At 37.7% G+C, this 19,928-nt stretch overlaps 1 protein-coding gene and 1 long non-coding RNA gene across 2 annotated transcripts; both read left to right on the forward strand.

Annotated features, from left to right (window-relative positions):
- Positions 1–6,807: 6,807 nt before the first annotated feature.
- LOC126829866 (uncharacterized) lies at positions 6,808–9,042 on the forward strand. Its single transcript, XR_007683569.2, has 3 exons — positions 6,808–7,057; positions 7,891–8,241; positions 8,713–9,042. It is a non-coding gene; the product is annotated as an uncharacterized LOC126829866 (long non-coding RNA).
- A 1,349-nt stretch (positions 9,043–10,391) lies between these two features.
- Positions 10,392–19,883, forward strand: LOC126829857 (uncharacterized). The gene is made up of 6 exons (XM_050560024.2): positions 10,392–10,710; positions 12,911–13,255; positions 14,166–14,477; positions 15,415–15,478; positions 17,763–17,827; positions 18,378–19,883. Exons 1-6 carry the CDS (start codon positions 10,563–10,565, stop codon positions 18,458–18,460), a joined length of 1,017 nt encoding a protein of 338 aa, XP_050415981.2. The 5' UTR covers positions 10,392–10,562; the 3' UTR covers positions 18,461–19,883.
- The last annotated feature ends 45 nt before the right edge of the window (positions 19,884–19,928 follow it).

The following is a 19,928-nucleotide window of genomic DNA, read 5'->3' on the forward strand; positions in this document are numbered from 1 at the left end:
AACATCGAGTTGATCCCTCTCAAACCCAGAGCTAAAGACCCCATCGCGCAATAAAATTGAACCACATGCTAGTCCCTCATTCCCCGCCTTCTCGCAATGCCGCCAGCTTCTCCATTGATTTCTTGCTTTCACTAATTAAGACGTTGACTCACTAACCTGGAGGTCCCTCATATATCTCTTACAGCCCGCGAACGAAAATTTAGTGATATTTTAGCGAAAACTGCAAATGGCGGATCGTTACTTAAAGATACATTATGGGAGATTCGATAACGAGTTGGCAGTTATCACTATAATAGTTAAAAACTAGATAATGTAAAGGCAATTTGCTGAAAATTTCATTCAAATTGATCCACTATGAACCGAGAACTAAGCGGTTGAAATTTCCGCCTAGCCTCGATCATCATTACTAAAGTCAGTACGATAAACAGCATAGTCCATTTAATCGTTAAATCGTGAAGGAAAGTTATGCAGTAAATCGGCCCATAATCCACTAAAGATCGCAGACTAGCATAACCATCTAGAGTTGATTATGGTATGGATAAGTTAATTAATGTCTAATTAATAATATAGATAACATTCATTTCAGGCCTAAAGAAAGACCTGCTATAGACAGATTTAGCTCTTGCATAATGCATGTTTAAATGACGCATATGTAGTTGCGACCACATTTCATTCATGCTCAACAGTTTATTTGTTTTGTCACTCAGAATAACGTCTAAATCATGACAATTATGTAAGAGCTAAATCTGTTTATTACATGTTTTTCTTTTGGCTTCAAACAGTCATAACTTCACTCAGTCATAGCAAAGTAATTTGCGTGACATTTTCAATATATTATGTTTTCATATTTGTTTTTGAACTATTATAGCAAAAGTCCAGCTTTTTATCTAAATCTTACATAATGTATCTTTAATATAGATTTGGTCCAGTTTATGGACAAGGATTTGCTAGCCCTGAATATATAGTCAGTGGTCATTTTGAAGTAGACGCCCCTTGGAAAACTTATGTACAGGTTGTCATCAATAATCCCAACTGTACTGATGATGCTACATATGAATGCTTTACATCTGGCAAATCTGGGATTGGATTTAGTCGTTCTCGGCATAATCAAACCATTACAATTCGAGGTAGGTGAACATTTTAAAAAACGTAATGAAATAAAATAAATTTAACGTTCTATTTTTCTGCACCGATAAAGTTAATGCAGTCGGGCATACGCCATATATAGTGTATGTGATGAGTTCAATTTTTCGCGGTCGACGGCACGATAGGCTACTCTTATATGGAATTTCATCTGTCAACGGTTCATTTTACGGGCATGCCAATGAGTATACGGGACCTCGGGTTTTCGTGTCATCCGAACGACAACACACTGTCCTTGCCAGACCCCCCCACACACCCGTCCTGCATCACTGAGAGGGAATTACGCCCGGAAATATATCGGAATATATCGATAATTTCCATTCAGTTAAATAATAATAAACGCCCATTTCTATAATGCTTAAACTTCACAAAACGTGTGCTCGTAGTGTTTGATAAAACATAACTCCATAAAGAGTCTTTATCTCTCAGTTATAACTTGTTTGAAACAAATGAGTTTTTAAAATCTTCTTAAATGAGGATAGGATAATGACGTAGGTTAATAGGTAACGAGTTCCACCTTCTAGCAGTAGCTACTTTAAACGGACGATAACACAACGTCATCCTGTAACTTGGTATGATCAGTTGATTAAGACAATTGGTTAAATAGTTAACGACTGCAATTTCTTTTACGAGGTAACATGTCAATAGTAACCAGCCCTAACAGACGATTCTACAACATCAACGAAACTCTGGAATTAGAATGCAGTGGTGAAGTTGGAAATCCTCCACAAAATATCTCGTGGGAATCGAGACTGCCAGATAGCGACGAATGGTTTCCCTATCCTGATCTTGCTGATATAACTGACGGTAATCTAGACCCACCTAATGCTGACAGATGTAATTATATTGCAAGAAGTTCCTTAACGTACACGGTTGGAGCAAGTGATAATGGTAAGAAGTTGAGGTGTATTGTTGGTAATGTGGACGTACTCAGTGCAAAGACAACTATAAACCTAGCCAGTAAGTAATTTTATTTCATTTTGCCATAATATATTTGACGTTTTCTTCGCTTACTAACAAGGAGGTCTGGAACAGTTGAGGTTTATTGTTGGTAAAAATAACTATAAACTTAGCCAGTAAGTAACCGCATTTCGATTTGTCATAATCTATTTGCTGATGCCTTTGCTGATGTCATAGCTCACAGAATGGCACATACCCGTCTTCATTAGCCCAGAACAGAACAGTAAGGCGTTTTAACCCTTTTACAGATGGAATAAGAGTAGACGGTAGCGTCGCCTTCTGGGCACAATGTCCCACATAGCACACTGCATGTGGCATATCCGTCTTGATTAGTCTGGTTGGAGCAGAAAAGCAGGGCGTAATTAAGGTTGTCCTCAGATCGGCGGTATTCTAAATGGTATCCATTGTTCGTTCTGAAAGGTTGTGCATTTGCTTTGGTGTATTGTTATGATTAGCCTGTCGATAAAAACCTATTTATATTGGCGGAGAAGCCTTTCCCAAAATATCTTCTGGTCTGTTGAACATTAATATGCTTAAGTCAGTTTGGTAAGGTGAATAAATTCTGTTCGTATATATTACAGATTTTGATGCAGCACGAATAAATATTTCACCAACAAACCAGCTTCCTGTTGGGGCTTCAAATTTAACCATAAATTGTTCACCAATAGAAACAAGTGGTTATACCTCACTGACATATATAGAGATAACAAGACGTTCTGGAGATTCGCCAGTACGTGTAGCTTTTATTACATCTTCTGGTATAACACGTGGTCCTGGATTGACTCAAGCCAAGTATAACATCAGTGGGCAGCTTATTGGAATAACAGGATCGTATCTGCAGATCGATGTATCGAACCCAGATTGTACTGACGCAGCTGAGTATCAGTGTGTTACGGTTGGAAGGTTTGGTTTGGAAACTCAACGTCTACAAGCTACAGCCACTGTTGGCTTTAAACGTAAGACACCTTTTTCATTCAGGTTTTTTTCACAGCTTTTCTGCTCGCGTTTTTTGCCGACTAAAAAGTTTCGTCTAATGCAACTGTAATTGGAAGGTTTCCATGTAACCGTCGAAAACGCGCGAGGAAGCTCCGCGAAAACTTGTACATTGAAAACGGACATATGTACATTATTCAACAATCGATTTCGTTGTTATTATATCTGGCATGTCGAATCAGCACGATCGTTGATACAGTCGATTCAATAGATTGTTCAACCCCTACTATTTCATCCATCTCTTGTTCTGTTGATCAAATCAACCATACCCGAATCTCATCACACGATCGTATCGATCGAACACTATGGATACGATAAAACAAAAATAATGTTTTGTTATTTATTCAGCTAATTCCATATATTTTTATCTAACTATAAGGTACTTTAACAATGGCGACCATCCCGAACAGACGATTCTCTAACATCAACGAAACTCGTGATATAGAATGTAGCGGTGACGTAGGAGATCCTCCACTAAACATAACCTGGGAATGGAAGTCCCCCAATAGTGACGACTGGGTTGTTTATTCCAATATAGAAAGTGTAACCAATGGTGACGCTGAATCACCAACCTCCACCCAATGTGATTATTGGACAAAGAGTGTCTTGAGGTATAAAATAGGAGACGATGACAATAGAAGACAGTTCAGATGTACAGTTGGAGGTCCAGAACCAGCCAGTAGAACGACAACGATATATTTAGCCAGTAAGACACATTACAGTCGTTTTCTAGAGGTTTCTTTTTTTTTATACATGCCACGGTGGCTTATTGGCTTGTTAACCTGGAGGCCCCGTATTCAATCCTCGCGTTGGCCGAGAAAGTTTATCAGGATTTTCCGTTGTGGTTCCCCAGCCTGGCAAGGGACTATGTATAGTAGTTCGGATGGGACGAAAATTATAGGTCCACATTGTACACATTGACAATTGGAATTCGATATAAGAGTAGGCCTTAGCGCCACTGTCCGGGCAAAATATCCCCAATATCACACTGTATAGCGTATGTCCGTCTTCATTAGCCCGGTTGGTACAGAACAGTAGGACGTTACACCGCATTTCATTGCTTTTCAGTTTTATATAAGCAATACCAATCTTTGACTAAATTGTCACCAGATTATAACAATCACGAAACCCATTATTTGATTCATTCATGATTAGTCGTACCATTTTACCATTTGGGTAGGGTGGGGATCTAGTGGCTCAACGCGTGCATGTGAATTCATAATGTCTGCCATTGAGTCAAGTGGCGTGGTGTCCAACCTCATGTGCAGGTTTCTTCCCACTGTTAAAGACCACTGCGTGCTATCGTATTGAACCACCTCCTCTCTCTCTCTCTCTCTCTCTCTCTCTCTCATAGATTGGAACTAATTATATAATGTTCAAATATAATACTGTCTCAATGTTTCTTTTGTATTTATATTGTGTAATAGATATGGATGCCGCACGCGTTCAAGTATCACCAAAATACATTTTACCAGTCGGAGCTGCAAATCTAACAATTCGATGTTCTCCGATTGAAACATCAGACTTTACATCCCTGAATTACATCCAGATACAAAAACACAATCCACTCACTCCGGAATCGCCAACAATCTTAGCATCAATATCTGCATCTGGAGCTACTCTTGGATCTGAAATTAATCAAGTCAAATACAATATTAGTGGAGAATTTACAGGAATCACAGGATCATATCTGGAACTGCTGATAATGAACCCTGATTGTACGGATGGTGGTCAGTATATCTGTTCTACTAATGGCGTTAATGATGTTGGCAGTCAGACTCTACAAGTTGATACGATTGTTCATGTTGAGAGTAAGTTATTATCATCTAAATTGATTGCACGGAGACAGGCCTTTTTTTCACACAAATACATATAACGAACACATTTATAGAATATTCTACAAGTAATTATGGTATTTATGCCGAGAGTAAGTTAATAATTATCTAAATTAACTTGATTTTGTTTTATTTCGATTAAAGATACATTATGGGAGATTAGATAAAGCGCTGACAGTTCTCACTATAATAGTTAAAAACTAGATAATGTAAAGGCAATTTGCTGAAAATTTCAATGGGAGTGGAAAACAACATTCCCCGGGCAAATTGCCCCCCCCCCCCGATCCGCGTGGCACAGATAACCAGGGAAATTAATCTTATATCAATTTCACGGTGACTTAAACCCCTTTTCCATTCATCATCATGGGCCTCTAGCATATTTTTGTTTATGTTTTCATTGAAAGGTGTAGCCAGAGATCTTGAAATAAAGAGTGAACCAGAACTACCGGTGTACACACCAGGCACACCGATAACCCTGGAGTGTAGTGGATATACAGGAACTTATCAACATCAGTGGTCGTGGGTATATTCGAAGTATTATAGAGTCCGCTCTCATGTACGCAGCACTACAGTCCCACTCTCTGATCAACACGACGTAGTGAACCAAACATCGTATAATCCAGACTGCGGTAACTTTTCACGCACAACGATGACTTACGTGATAAGGGATGATGACAATGCCCTGCAATTTACATGTAAACTTGGACAGTCGACTTTGTATTCGAAGAGTATACGCATCTGCATTGAAGGTAAGAAACTCTTCTCTTATTTAATGTACTTAAGTTGTTGTGTTGGTGGGGTTAATATATTAGAATCTTTATGTAATTCATGATGTGCATTACATGCAACCGTATATCATCAGCAATATGAAAAGAGAAAAAGTGAGAGAGATAGGATTGAACGTCCACCCAAAACAAACCAATACATTGGGTATTATTACTCTAATAATTACCCGAACCTCGTCTTCTACAAGCCAAATTTTCATCAGTAAAATAACAATTTTGAAATAATTGAATTTCGTACAAGGCTTAAATATTTAATTGTGGGGGGTATAATCATACGGTCGGTTGATGCGGTATTCACTATGCCAATGATCTCCAATCATCAAATACAGTACGATAGATTTAACTTGGTTGGCACTGCTCTGTATTAAAGGAGCTAAATCGCTAATATTTGGGACCTAGAAATTGACACAAATGGGTAGCAACGCATATAATAATATAATATGAATGTATATAAACTGATTTACATTCAATCGTTTCCGTTTTTGCTCTAATTTCAAATCAGTTATGTTCGGCAAAATACGCCAGAAGTCTCAATCGAATGGCAATCTCTAGCGTCTGGTTATTCCAGTCTACACCGATAGTATTTATTGCGCATGCTCTCCAGATAAGAATATGGCGTCACCGTTTGACATGACTTGTGGAATATGTCTAGCCTCTGTCTTTGAGACCCTTGTTACAAATGGCGCTGAAACGCATTATGGTACACGATTCGTGTACCAATGGTAAAATGTAAATTTTGCTTTAAATATTGGATATCAGAGGCCCATCTTTTCCCGGTAAGATCACAACATCAATGTTGACTTAAATTGACAAATAATTCGTGCGTGTGTTCAATGTCGAAGGCTTTGGATGATATTACGCCCCGGATCCATTCACTTCTTTTTACTTTAAACTGCCAAAAACCAAAGAATACAATTTATGTTGCTACAAGTAGTATAATTAATTACAATTCAATTTCTGTTAATTATATGTATATGTACTGTTACAGCTGACCCATCTTTGTGTTTGTGTATGTTACAGCTGATCCCAGAGGGTTAGCTATGTCAGATCGAGAAGGTGTGTATGCTATTAATTCTTCAGTAGAAGTAAAATGTTCGGGGTATGTAGGAATTCCCTTAAAGAATTGGACATGGCAATGGCGAGACGATCCGTTGAATAAAACATGGCTGCCTTACCAGTACCCGGATAACATTACCACCAGTTATAGCTCGCAACAGTTTGGTTGTAACTCGTTTACCACTTCAACTTTGAAACATACCATGACAGATAGAGGAATAGAGTTCAAATGTATTTTAGGAGATTTCGAGGCCTACAGTTTCTCAACTACTCTATACTCTAGAGGTAAGAAACACGCCAAATCCGACATCGGTACGTAAGCGTATAGACGCGTTATAGTCCGAGCTCATGTATCAAAACATATGTTTGTATATCCTACTTGTGAACACCTCCTGACCTTGAGAGTCATACGAGGGATTTCCCAGCAGTGTCCATCACCTTCTTACCTTGAGAGTCTTGTGAAGGATTTCCCCGGCAATGTCCACCATCTCCGTACTCTGAGAATCACACGATAAAGGTACCACCGTACCTTGAGAGTCAAACGAGGGATTCTCCGTCAGTGTCCATCACCTCCATACCCAGGCACCAACACGAGCCCAACTGATACATTAATCCCTTTGACCCCTTGTACGCCATAGCACATACATAATTGCATTTACTGTAGATCTTTTGTGTTATATTTTGCTGACTAGCTAGTGTTAAATTGTATGTTGTCACGACTTCTCGCAAACGATTACAAGCCACAGCCCACACTTGATCTACAGTACAAATGCATTAAATATTCCCGAAAAAGCCAGATTGAAGAAAATACCAGAGAATGTATTGACTATAATGAGTAGCAGGCAAGCAAAGTTTGTTGAACACAGAAGACATGTCCATAATTGCTATATGATAAAGAAATGGTTTATGCAAGGTAACTGGGTTTAATTTCTCGTCAACATTTCGCGGCTAATTGGGAAAACCCCAGATTAAAAGACTTTCAAATTGCGTGCACCCATCTTGAACGTTATCTCCGGTGACTGTTAAAGACTTTGCTTTTTGTATGTTGTTGTTGTTTTTTTGTTTTTTTGCTGCCTTGATTATAAATTACTGGATATATTTTTAAAAATATTTTTTAGCTATCACGTCCGGTCAATTACAAATTCTAAATCTACCAAGCGCCGGACAATTAAAATTGAGATGTTCACCGCAAGTAGATGCTGGTTATACCAGACTTGACGAAATACGGATTTACCGTCACAGAGGCCGAGAATCAGAAAGTTGGATAATTGATAAATCTTGGCTTTCACGGAGTGAAGACGGCGTTACTGTCATGGGTTCATTTGACATATCAGCACCGCTGAATTCGTATCTAGAAATTGCGGAGAGTCCATCTTGTAGAGTCCACGACGTGTATGGTTGTATTACGTCCGGGACCACAGAAGATAACCTTCAAGGTTTACAGGAAACTAAAACCGTCACAGATGTCCGTAAGTTTGTTTGTTTATTGAGCCACCCGAACGACGAGCGGCTTTTATTTAACCGACCCTTGATCCTGTGCTGCTGACAAGAGGAAACCAGTCTGAAACATCTCGACCTTCAACCCCACCAACCCCTTGCTCCTACCTTAAGCCCCACCAACCCCCTGAACCCCACAAACAGTTTACCTACCAGTAGTTAAATGCTCTGTTTATTACAGTTTTTCCTACTGATACTCTGTTTATTACAGTTTTTCCCCCACCAATACTCTCTTTATTTATTACAATTTTCCTACTGTGTTTACTACAGTATTTCCTACCAGCCGTCTTCATATAGTCCAGTCGGAGCAGAACAGTAGGACGTTAACCCCCATTTCATTTCAATTTCATAGTATAATACTCCATTTATTACAGTTTTTTCCTTGGTTAATACTCTGTTATTACAGTTTTCCTACTAATAGTATAATACTCTGTTTATTACAGTTGTTCCTACCAGTATCAGTACAAGTAAAACACCAAACACGTACTTTTCTACAGTCGGTGATCTTCTCACATTCAAATGCGAGGGGGATATCGGCAACCCTCCACAAAATATCTCCTGGTTATGGAGATCTAATTCTAAATCATCATGGAGGGCTTACGTTCATTCCGAGGAGGATATATCCACTATTGTTACTCGACCGGAAACTGAAGGGTGCCAATATTCGACAAGCAGTTTCTTAAGTTATAATGTGAAAGGTGAAGATAATGGTAAACAATTTCGATGTACAGCCGCAGGTTTGGAAAGTCATAACCAGGACATAACTATATATTTAACTAGTAAGTTGTTTGAGAAACCTATTTCACTTAATATACCACTTTTATACGCCAACATTTATGTCGTCACTGATGCCCGTCCTTCGATCCTACCGATCGTCAACAATTGGCCCTTTAACGCACAGAGGCTACAGTTTTAGACGGATTTTTTCCCTTTACGAAAATCTTGTTAACGCGATATAGACTACAGTTTTTAACAGATTTATTTTTCAAATTTGGTTTGAAGAGGGTCATAAGAGGATGAACCCCATCAATTTTTAGCACTCGGGAACTGGCTGTCACTGAGTGCTAAATATCGATGAGGTTCATCCTCTTATGACCTTAACTCTTCAAAAGAAATTTTAAAAATCCGTTTTTCTAGGAAAATCTTGTTGACGCATAGAGACTTCAGCTTTTAACGGATTTTTAAAATTTGGTTTGAATAGTTGGGGTAATGAGAGGATGAACACTATCGATATTCAGTGTTCTATGACCGAGATGATTCTAAGACTTTCTGTTACAAAGAGGGGGTTGGATGGCCGAATGGTTAGCGCGCGTTGTATCATAACGTCTGTCATTGAGTCAACTGGCATGGTTTCCATTCCTCGGTTGTTCGTGACAAGCAAAGTAGGGTCGCCTGTCCAACCTCATGGATTTCTCTGGATAATCCGGTTTTCTCCCAAGACCCCACGTGCAAGCGAATTATTGAAATAAAATTGAACCATATGGTAATCTCGAAATGACCTAGTTTGTGTCGAGTGGACGTTAAACCCCATTTTTTTCATCTCTGTTACAGAGATATATTATATGCCCGAAGAAGCTTGGGGAGATTAGATTCATTGAAGGATGTTAGATCCTTATTAAATTTAGTCAACGTCCAAGTTTTCCATTTGGATAATCTGCTGCTGAGACAAAACTGCTGTGTGGGCGTATTTCGAATAGGTTCATTGAACTATTCTGATAATTTTAAAGATCTTGCGTTCGTGTATGTGAAACAAAATACCGTTTGCTAAACCAAAACAATATAAATATTTACCAAAAATATAGAAGTCTGGGTGGTGTACACATGACCTTTACACGGAGATTTTGTGACGTTCTTTATTTTGAGACCTGGAAGGCTGAAGTTGTAGATCATAATGCCTGTCAACGCGTCCAATGTGTGGTTTCTATTCAACGAGACCACAGGCCCCCACCCCCCGCCTTCTGCTGAAGACCCCTACGCGGATGCGATATATCCAAATGAAGATAAATCTAAATTGTGAGCAGTGTTCGCTAATCCCTATGGGAATGTTTGTCATTAACATACTGATCTTTTCTTTACAGATGTTGATGCTATCCATATTTATGTAACAAACAACGATAATACATTAACCGTAGAATGTTCACTAAACACGCCCTCGCCTAGCGACGCAATACGTTCAGTTGAAATACAGAAAATACCTGTAAACACAACAGAATCTAGAATTTTATTAGGGATTGTAGGCAACGGTACTGTTGTTCCTGGACCAGGGATTTCACCAAAAAAATATAGCCTTCACATGATATCAACAAGATCCGTTTTTACCAAAGCAATCTTGACAATTAAACAACCAGATTGTTCAGATGCAGGGAAATACAGATGTGTAATTCACGTTTTGAATGACGCGGGAATTCAAAACTTACAAGGCGATTTTCATCTAAAGACAGGTAAGTTTACGTTGTAGTGTACTTGATATCCATTTTAATTACGATACCATACACTTATCAACGATAGTGAAATATCAAACACAACACTTCGGAACACTTATTAGCAATACTGAAGCAACAAACACCACAATTCCATACACTTATCAGTGATAGTGAGGTAACAAACACCACTATTCGATAATTTATCAACGATAGTGAGGTAACAAACACCACGATTCGATAATTTATCAACGATAGTGAGGTAAAAAACACCACAATTCGATACACTTATCAGCGATAGTGAGGTAACAAACACCACAATTCGATACACTTATTAGCGATAGTGAGGTAACAAACACCACGATTTGATACACCCATTAGCGACAGTGAGGTAACAAACACCACGACTTGATACACTTATTGAGATGGATACCTGTAACAATGGTTCAAATCAAGTGCGCTAACATTTTCATAATGTGTTCATTTAGGGTCATTAAGCAAGTCAAGTTACTTAAATTGTCAAAATATTCCACGTTTTCTTTCACAGAATTTTACTCACTCTACCTATTGTGGTAATATGTGGACGTGATATGTTGTCGTTTAAGTACGTCCTTCCGTACATTGGAACTTATAGATGCTTGTGCGTCTGTTGACATTAGTTTATGTCACGATTAAGATGAAATTTTACAGATTAAGGATCAAAATGGATTTGGTCTGCATCAGCCCGCAACATCTTGAATTATGGCCCTTGATTTTCTCAAAATATGAATAATATACAGTTTGTAAGCCTCTAGAGCCCACAGTATGTTGTATTTTTCTAATTGTGAACATGGTGTGTGCGAGTACAAGCAATTACAGCATAAATTTTTCGGCAACTCGAGTTCGATGCCGAGTATCGTGTATGAGGCAGAACACATCCAGTCTTCTAGAACATATTTGACTATTGGAGTTTTATATCAGCCTCCTTTTATGAAGTCCGTAGCTTATAATATTTAATTGGTTACCGGGATTGTAAAGCCACCTTTCCCTCCCCCCCCCCCACCTCCCCGGATGTATTATCCTGGTGTGATATATACGTTTGTAGTGCATTGCTTGATAGGTCTGTTTGTATCGTGTCCGGGGGTTCGTCTTGTGCATTTTGTTAAGGTGTGGTGAGGAGGTCCCCCTGCACTTACTATCGGGCACGATCAAATATGGTATTTGGTATAATAGTTTTGTGTTGGTTCTTTTATTTTTGAAACATGTCAAGCCGTTCCACAATGAGCTCGATATGCCATTTAGCGCTTGCAAACTTCAGTATTGTATTATAGAATTTCGATCCAAAAATGGTTTAATTCTGTCCGCTTAGCATTTACAAAGTTATGATAAATTGAAATTTCATCCATCTAAGCTCCTCGAGCATAACAAGCCTCTGCCAGCCTTTTTTGGTAGCGGAGAAAACTGATCGGGAGATTATCTAGAGTAGGTATTCTGATTTTGTTTTCTTAGTACAGCGTTAAATTTTCTTAATTCAATATAAGTACATATTAAGGCGTGAGAAATTTAAATTATCGGTCAGAAATGTCACATCGGCATTTATATTTATTATTCATTCTTCTAAGGCATTAATTACTCTTTACGTGCAAAACAGATCTTGATAACAATTATTCATCTCATCCAATATCACGTGTTATATCAACTAATCGAGTCTAGGTAATACAGTAACTATACAAGTCTGACTAATTCCATCCATAAACCCCGGTCATAACATACAATGTCATTGATCCTTATAGGGAAAGAGGTACAAGCTTGCTATATGGACCATGAACCATGCATGACGTCACCGCATAAGTGTCCAAAGAACATGGATGTCGTCAAGTTACACGTCGATCGTACTTAAATTGGCAGAGGCTTGGGTTTTTGTCTAAATGCATTGTGTCAAAGAATAAGATGAGTTTATGGTCCCAGCAAAAAATGTGATAATACGTCGACCCATTGTCCCTATCTATTCTACCATGAAGCTCTCTTATGAAACTTCCAAACCCTTTCATCATAATCTACCCCCATCCCCTCCCCATCTAATTCACGACACCATGAACCAACCAGGTTATTTGATTCCATTAGTGAATAAAACTGCAGTTTCTATGGCTGATATAAATCAAACGTTTCCTCACAGTGTGAATGATGATTGTTTCAAAGCAGGCATCATATTAACCTTCATTTTATTATTTATATTTACAAGGTGGACCATCCATGGTTGTTCGTCAACCCGAGCAATCCGTGTATCCAATTCATGCTAAGATTAGACTGGAATGTAGTGGTATTGCGACTAATTGGACCTGGCAATGGCGACTTCCCGAAGACAGGTTACCATGGCAGTCGTTTCCCTTTACTGATAACGTTACGGTTGGACGATTGTCAGATCCACCTGAAAACGGGACTACATTAGTCTGTCCGGGTGAAACACGAACAACCTTGACCTACTTGGCAAAGGCACAAGAAAATGGCGTACAGTTTCGATGTAATTTTAACGAATCAGATTCCAATGCCACTGCAGGGATACCATTTACAACTGTCTGTATAGCACGTAAGTTAGTTTACAATAATTACGATCTACCCTCAGAATGCATGTTAGTGTACAATAATTACAACCTATCGTCAGTATGCTAGCATTTAGGTCAGTTTACAATAGCTACAATCTTATGTGCAGAAAGTAAGTCATAATAATTGCAACTTTCGGTTAAAAAGTAACGATCGGTCGTTGACAAATATGTCAGTTTTCAATGTATACAACCGGTCGTTAGCAAGTAAATCAGTTTACAATATTTACAACCACCCGTTATAAAAGACGTCAATTTACAATAATTACAACGTAGGTCTGTTTACAATATATACCACCGTCCGCCAGAACGTAAGTCAGTTTACGTTATTAACGACCTAGAAAGCAAACCAGTGTGAAATATCTACAGCCGTCAGTATAAAAAGTAAGTCAGTCAGTTTACAATGTTTACGGCCGTCCGTACAGACAGTGTGTATGGGCAGTAAAGCAGTTTATAATATATATATCTACATGTATAAACAATTACCACTTACCAAAGTGCCGCTAGTATAGCCGGTATCCCTAGAAAAAGGCAGAGTAGATGTCAAAAATAATTATATATTATGATAAAACAAGACATATAGCAAGCATACTTATTCCAAAGCTTGCAATTATACCCAAGGGTATATGTATGGCGACCAAAGTATTAAATTAGTTTTAGTTACCCGAATTTGCAAGGGTGAAATATCGCAACGTGATCAATTGTCAATGTCATCATTATTCAGTACTGCAACAAATACAAAAAAAAACCCACCGCCATTAGATTTACCGTGAAAACATATTATTGTGAAAATATTTTTATATTTTTAAATTCAAGCTTTTGGTTTCCTATATACCGAAATAGATATAAAATAATAGTAACATATCTTTGAAGACAATATGGATATTATTTTTACAGATGAACCAAGCAATCTGAAAATGGAGGTGATTAGACGCATTGATTATCTACCATCGTCAATTGTATGTAGTGGAGAAGCTAGTATTATGAGTGAGGGGTGGCGATGGGAATGGCGATCGCCCCCATTAAACCCAAATTGGTCAGCATATCTTGAAGCCACAACTGAAAATAACGAGGCCCTCAACAATAACAACTGTTCTTATTTTACAAGCTCAACTCTACATTTAAACACTAAAACCGTTACAGATCTGAGATGTATTTTAGGGGCGTTTGATCAACACAGTCTTAATATAACCTTAAATACGACTACAGGTAGGGTCGACACCTTTTATATCAATACAGGTAGGGTCTACACATTTAATACCAATACATGTAGGACCAGCACCTTTAATAAAAAAATACAGTAGGGCTTACACCGTTAATAATAATACGGGTAGGGTGTACACATGTAATACCATTACAGATAGGGCCCACACCTTTAATACCACATACAGGTATGGCCCACACCTTTAAGACCAATACATTTAGGGCCTACAACTTTAATACCGATATAGATAGGGTCTACACATTTAATACCAGAGAGAGAGATTATAGATTAACGCCCACTCGACACAAACTAGGTCATTTCGGGACTAACATATGGTTTAATTTTATTTCAATAATTCGCTTGCGCGTAGGGGTCTTTAGCAGTGGGAGGAAACCGGAGGACCCGGAGAAAACCCACGAGGTTGGACAGGCGACCCTACTCCTTGTCATGTACAACCGGGGATTCGAAACCACGCCAGTTGACTCAATGACAGGCCTTATAATACAGCACGCACGTGCTAACCATTTGACCCCCCCCCCCCATTTAATACCAATATTGGTAGGGCGTACAAATTTAATACCAATACAGGTAGGGTCTACACCTGCAATCAATACAGACAGGGCCTACACATTTAATACCAGTACAGGTACTGTCTACACCTTTAATACCAATACGGGTGGGGCCTGTACCTTTAATACATAAATATATATCGTTAATATATTACATTGATGACCCTGGATGCAATCGCGATATCAAACTACATTTCATCACTTCCTGATGACAAATATTCCGAAAAAGGGAGATAATTCTCGATTGCCTAGTCTCTTTTTTATCTCTGTTTTGCTACTGATTACCCAGTCTCTGCTTTATCTGGGGATTATTCATAGAATGCAAATACATATAAATAAATATATATATATATATCGTTGATATATTCCACAGTTCACCAGTCTAACAACACAGACAAAGACTGTTTAAACGTAGTAACATCCGGTAAAGACTGTCAGTAAGTTCAAATGTTTATATTATATTGGTCGTTATTAATCAAGTATAGTTGTTTTTGCAGGTTGTCTCGTAATATTTTATATTTTATCATTGCTTAATAACGACCAGAGAAGCAACTGTATTCATAGAACTTGTGTGTTTAATTTGCGCGTTCCCCAAATTAGCGCTATATGTATACGGTTAACCTCAACCTGGGTAATATGAAGGCTATATTATAACTATTGTATTAATCAAGTCATGATAGTAATCAAGACTATATTATAACTATGAAGGCTATATTATAACTATTGTATTAATCAAGTCGTGATACTTATCAGACTATACTATTGTGTTACTGTATGATCAAGACTTGATAATATTCAGTCTATAACTATTATATTACTTGGTAATAGTCATGCTATGTATTTTGCTAAACTCCATATCGACATGATACTTCCGATCTGTAGCAAATCCATTGTTGTCACTCAAATCTGTGCACCCCTTCCTCGTTGACGAAATATTAAGCCCTCATCTAAATACTTTTACCTCTTCGTCCCTAGTGAAATGTTAATTCCTCAATCAAATATTTTACGTATCAACGCTAGAGAAAGGTTAAACCCTCACTTTAATATTTTTTCTCTTCAACGTTAGAGAAATGTTAACCTATCACTTACATTTGTTAACGATTACAATGCTAGCGAAGTGATAACCTGTCACTTAAATATTTTACCCCTTCAACGCTAGACAAATGCTAACCTCTCGCTTTAATCTGTGTAAACCTTTAACGCTAGAGAAATGTTAACATCTCACTTAAATCTGTTTACCCCTCAACGCTAGAAAAATGCTACCCTCTCATCTAATTCTGTTTACCATTCAACGCGAGAGAAAGGTTAAAGCGAGAATTTCAAATTTTCTAAGAAAGTCAAAACATAATTATTTCTATGTCTTTTGCTCAGTAGGTTATCAAATCACTATTATACGATCATGGGCATTATTTCCCACCCTTAAAAATCTATGACACAGGAAATAACAACACAATTACCTCCCCTGTTTTGCTATTGGCAACATGGGGCAGCCATTTTCCAACGTTGGAATTTGAAGTTAAAAATGATATTTTTGCTAATTTCTCAGCTGGCAATAGCGAATTATAGGATTAATAGGATTATTCTTTAACAAGGTAGGACTGTTTATGAATACCATCTATTTTAAGGCTTTATTTTAATACATTTTAAGAATATAACTTGAAAATTTGCAATTGCAACTTTAACCTCTCGCTTTACATATGTTTACTCTTACAACGCTAAAGAATTGTTAAACATGCATTATGCAAGAGCAAAATCTGCTTATTACAAGTCTTTCTTTAGGCCTGAAATGTTATCTAAATTATCAATTAGACATTAATTAACTTATCCAGACCATAATAAACTCTCGATGTCAAGGCTAGCCTTCGATGTTGGCTGGATTAGATTCCTATATGCCGCTAACGGCCGTTGATAATTAAATCAGAAAAAGTGGATAATCGAGACTATGCTGTTTACATTAATGATTTTAGTAATGATGACCGAGACTATGCAAAAATTTCACCCGCTTCTTTCTCGGCTCATAGTGGATCAATTTGACTGAAATTTCCAGCAAATTACCTTTACACTATCTAGTTTTTAACTATTATAGCGAGAACTGCCATCTCTTTATCTTATCTCCCATAATGTATCTTTAACAAGTCATGTAAATCTGTGTACCCTTTCGACGCTAAAGATGTTAATCTCCCACTTAAATATTTTTACCCTTCAAAACTAGAAAAATGTTAACCCCTCACTTAAATCTGTGTACCCTTACAACGCCAGAGAAAATTTAACCTCTCACTTAAATATTTTGCCCTTCAAAGCTAGAAAAATATTAACCCCTCACTTAAATCTGTTTACCCGTACAACGCTAGAGAAAAGTTAACCTCTCCCTTAAATTTACCCTTCAGCTCTAGGGACATGTTAACTTCTCACTTAAACCTGTTTAACCCCCAACGCTAGTGACATTTAAACCCCCCACTTAAGCGGTGTAAAACAGCACAAACACGTAAGGCAATTTTCGGTGCGACATTAGAATAGAATAGACCATAAATAGACTATCTGCTTTGATCTGAATAATTCCCAAGTTCTGTGCAAGTTAATGCTTGATTGTTCTCATATCATTTCGATGAAACTAATTTTAAACTCAGATTTTAGTTGCAAATTGTTTTTTTTCCTTTTGTTATATTAAATTGATGGTCTGTAAATGTTATAAATTAGAATTAAAATAATTACTTATTTCAGGGAGTTAACGAAGCTTTATAAACATTGTTTATCAACAGAAGAAATGAAAAAGCTAGGTTGCCCTGGTAAGTTGTGGTCTGATGCCGGGGATCGGGGTGGGGAGATAAAATCTTTATTTATGACAAATTAAATGGCTACACGTAATGGCCATGAATGGTAACGGAGTGCACGGAACCCGCCAAAGAATCCCGCGTGGGTCATCTGAAAGTAGCTAGGACTGTTGAGAAATGATATATGATGATTATGATTTCATGCAAGGGCTATGGTATTTACGCCATGATATGTCCATAATTCATCTTAAGTAATCATTTACAAAAATCCGTAGCTGGCAGGGTCTACACCTTCATAATACCATTACAGGTAGGGCCCAGACCTTTAATACCATTACAGGTAGAGCCTATACCTTTAATACCAATAGAGCTAGGGCCTACACCTTTAATACCAATATAGGTAAGGCCTACACCTTTAATACCAATACAGGTAGGGCCGACTCCTGTAATACATTCTAAGTATTCATTTACAAAAATCCATAGCTGGCAAACCCTGTTTCGTACACCACACTCGTCACTACTGGGCCTGGATTTCAGCTGATCATTGTGACCTTGTATGTTTCAGCTGCAGGAGTTGGGATACTGACAAACTCATCTTTTCTGCTACCTCTTGTTTGGTTTGTGATGATGTTTCATTGTGGTTTCTAAGCAACGATTTGATAGATGACGTAATGGAGAATTTTAATAATTTATATCTTAGATATAAATTGTAGCTGAAATATATCTTTTAAATAATAATAATAATAATAATAATAACTAGAATTGCACGCAATGCTTAAGATTTACACAATACCGAAACGTTATGATGAGCGGATACAAACTACCCCCACCTTCACACATACATAACTAAGATATTTACATGCTCTTCGTAAAATAAAGCTGAACAATTGGCAGCAAAGCTTATATCGCTGGAATCGGATATACGTCGGCTATCCAACTTTAGAAAAAATTTCAAGGAAAAATAGAAATATCATATTTTCTAAATTCTATTTTTATCTGATCAAATATGTCCCTGGCTATAAAAAATATAAATTTTTCAAAAATCGGTTTGAAATTTAACAGAATTAAGGCCGATTTTCAATTTTCGTGAGTCTTAAAGATTTACACACCGGTCTACTCGCAACTTTCGAATTAGTTTTGATTACTAACAATTGTTATGGGGAAAAAATCAATATTCAGACCTTTATCACATACAGTCTCTGATATGTACGCTGAATTGAAAAAGAGAAAAAAAAAGCAGCGTTTTTCGAACGGGACGAAACCATTATAAAACTACCAAAGCTAGCAATGGCTCTAGTATTCTTAGCGACACAGTATAAGACAACCGTTTTAAATTTTAATATGATATTCTAAAGTTAACTTAATCAAGAAAGCATGAGGCATTATGGCGTAGATGGGTCTCCCTATCCTAATATGGAAACAAAGGGATGATTTATTGGTGCCACGTTTTCGGAAAATTAGCTTCGGATCTTTGCCGAGTTATCTGGCAAGGTACCTAATTAGCATAACTCTTGCTGCCAATCGTATGTAGGTAACGACTTCAATACACTGAACAGAACATCATTCAGAGAACTAATTAATCCCCGTATATACACATAGTATTACAGTATAAACGAAATAGGGTTTAACGTCCTTCTACTCCAACTGGGATAATGAAGACGGACATACGCCATGCAGTGTGCTGTGAGGGAAATTATCCTGACACCGGCTCTGCTGACTACTGTTATATCATATTCAAACTGTCAATAATGGTTCAGTTATGTACAATTGACCTCGGTTTTTCACCCCATCTAAACGAATATACGTTGTCCCTTGCCTGGCCCCTGCCCTGCACCACTGACAAGGGGAACAACACAGGTAAATCCCGATAGACTTTCTCTGCCAACACTGAGATCGAACATGGGACCTCCAGGTTAGCGAGACAACGTCATACTCACTGAGCCACCGCGGCTCTAGACTAAATAATCTCCATAGATACATACAGTATGGGTAATGTAATAACGAATAAACTGGGAGTATATACGTAATGACTTATATGTCTTGTTTTATGTAATACATTGTAATAATGTAACGTAAGACGTTACAAACAATAACTATAATAAATGTAGTAATTTCA

The sequence above is a fragment of the Patella vulgata genome, chromosome 8 (genome assembly GCF_932274485.2).
Source record: "Patella vulgata chromosome 8, xgPatVulg1.2, whole genome shotgun sequence".
NCBI lineage: Eukaryota > Metazoa > Mollusca > Gastropoda > Patellidae > Patella > Patella vulgata.

Coding starts and splice junctions, on each gene's coding strand:
- LOC126829857 (XM_050560024.2), top strand. CDS start 10,563: ATGATATCAACAAGATCCGTTTTTACCAAAGCAATCTTGACAATTAAA. Junction 15,479..17,762: donor ACATCCGGTAAAGACTGTCA/GTAAGTTCAAAT, acceptor TACTTATTTCAG/GGAGTTAACGAAGCTTTATA. Junction 17,828..18,377: donor GAAAAAGCTAGGTTGCCCTG/GTAAGTTGTGGT, acceptor TGTATGTTTCAG/CTGCAGGAGTTGGGATACTG.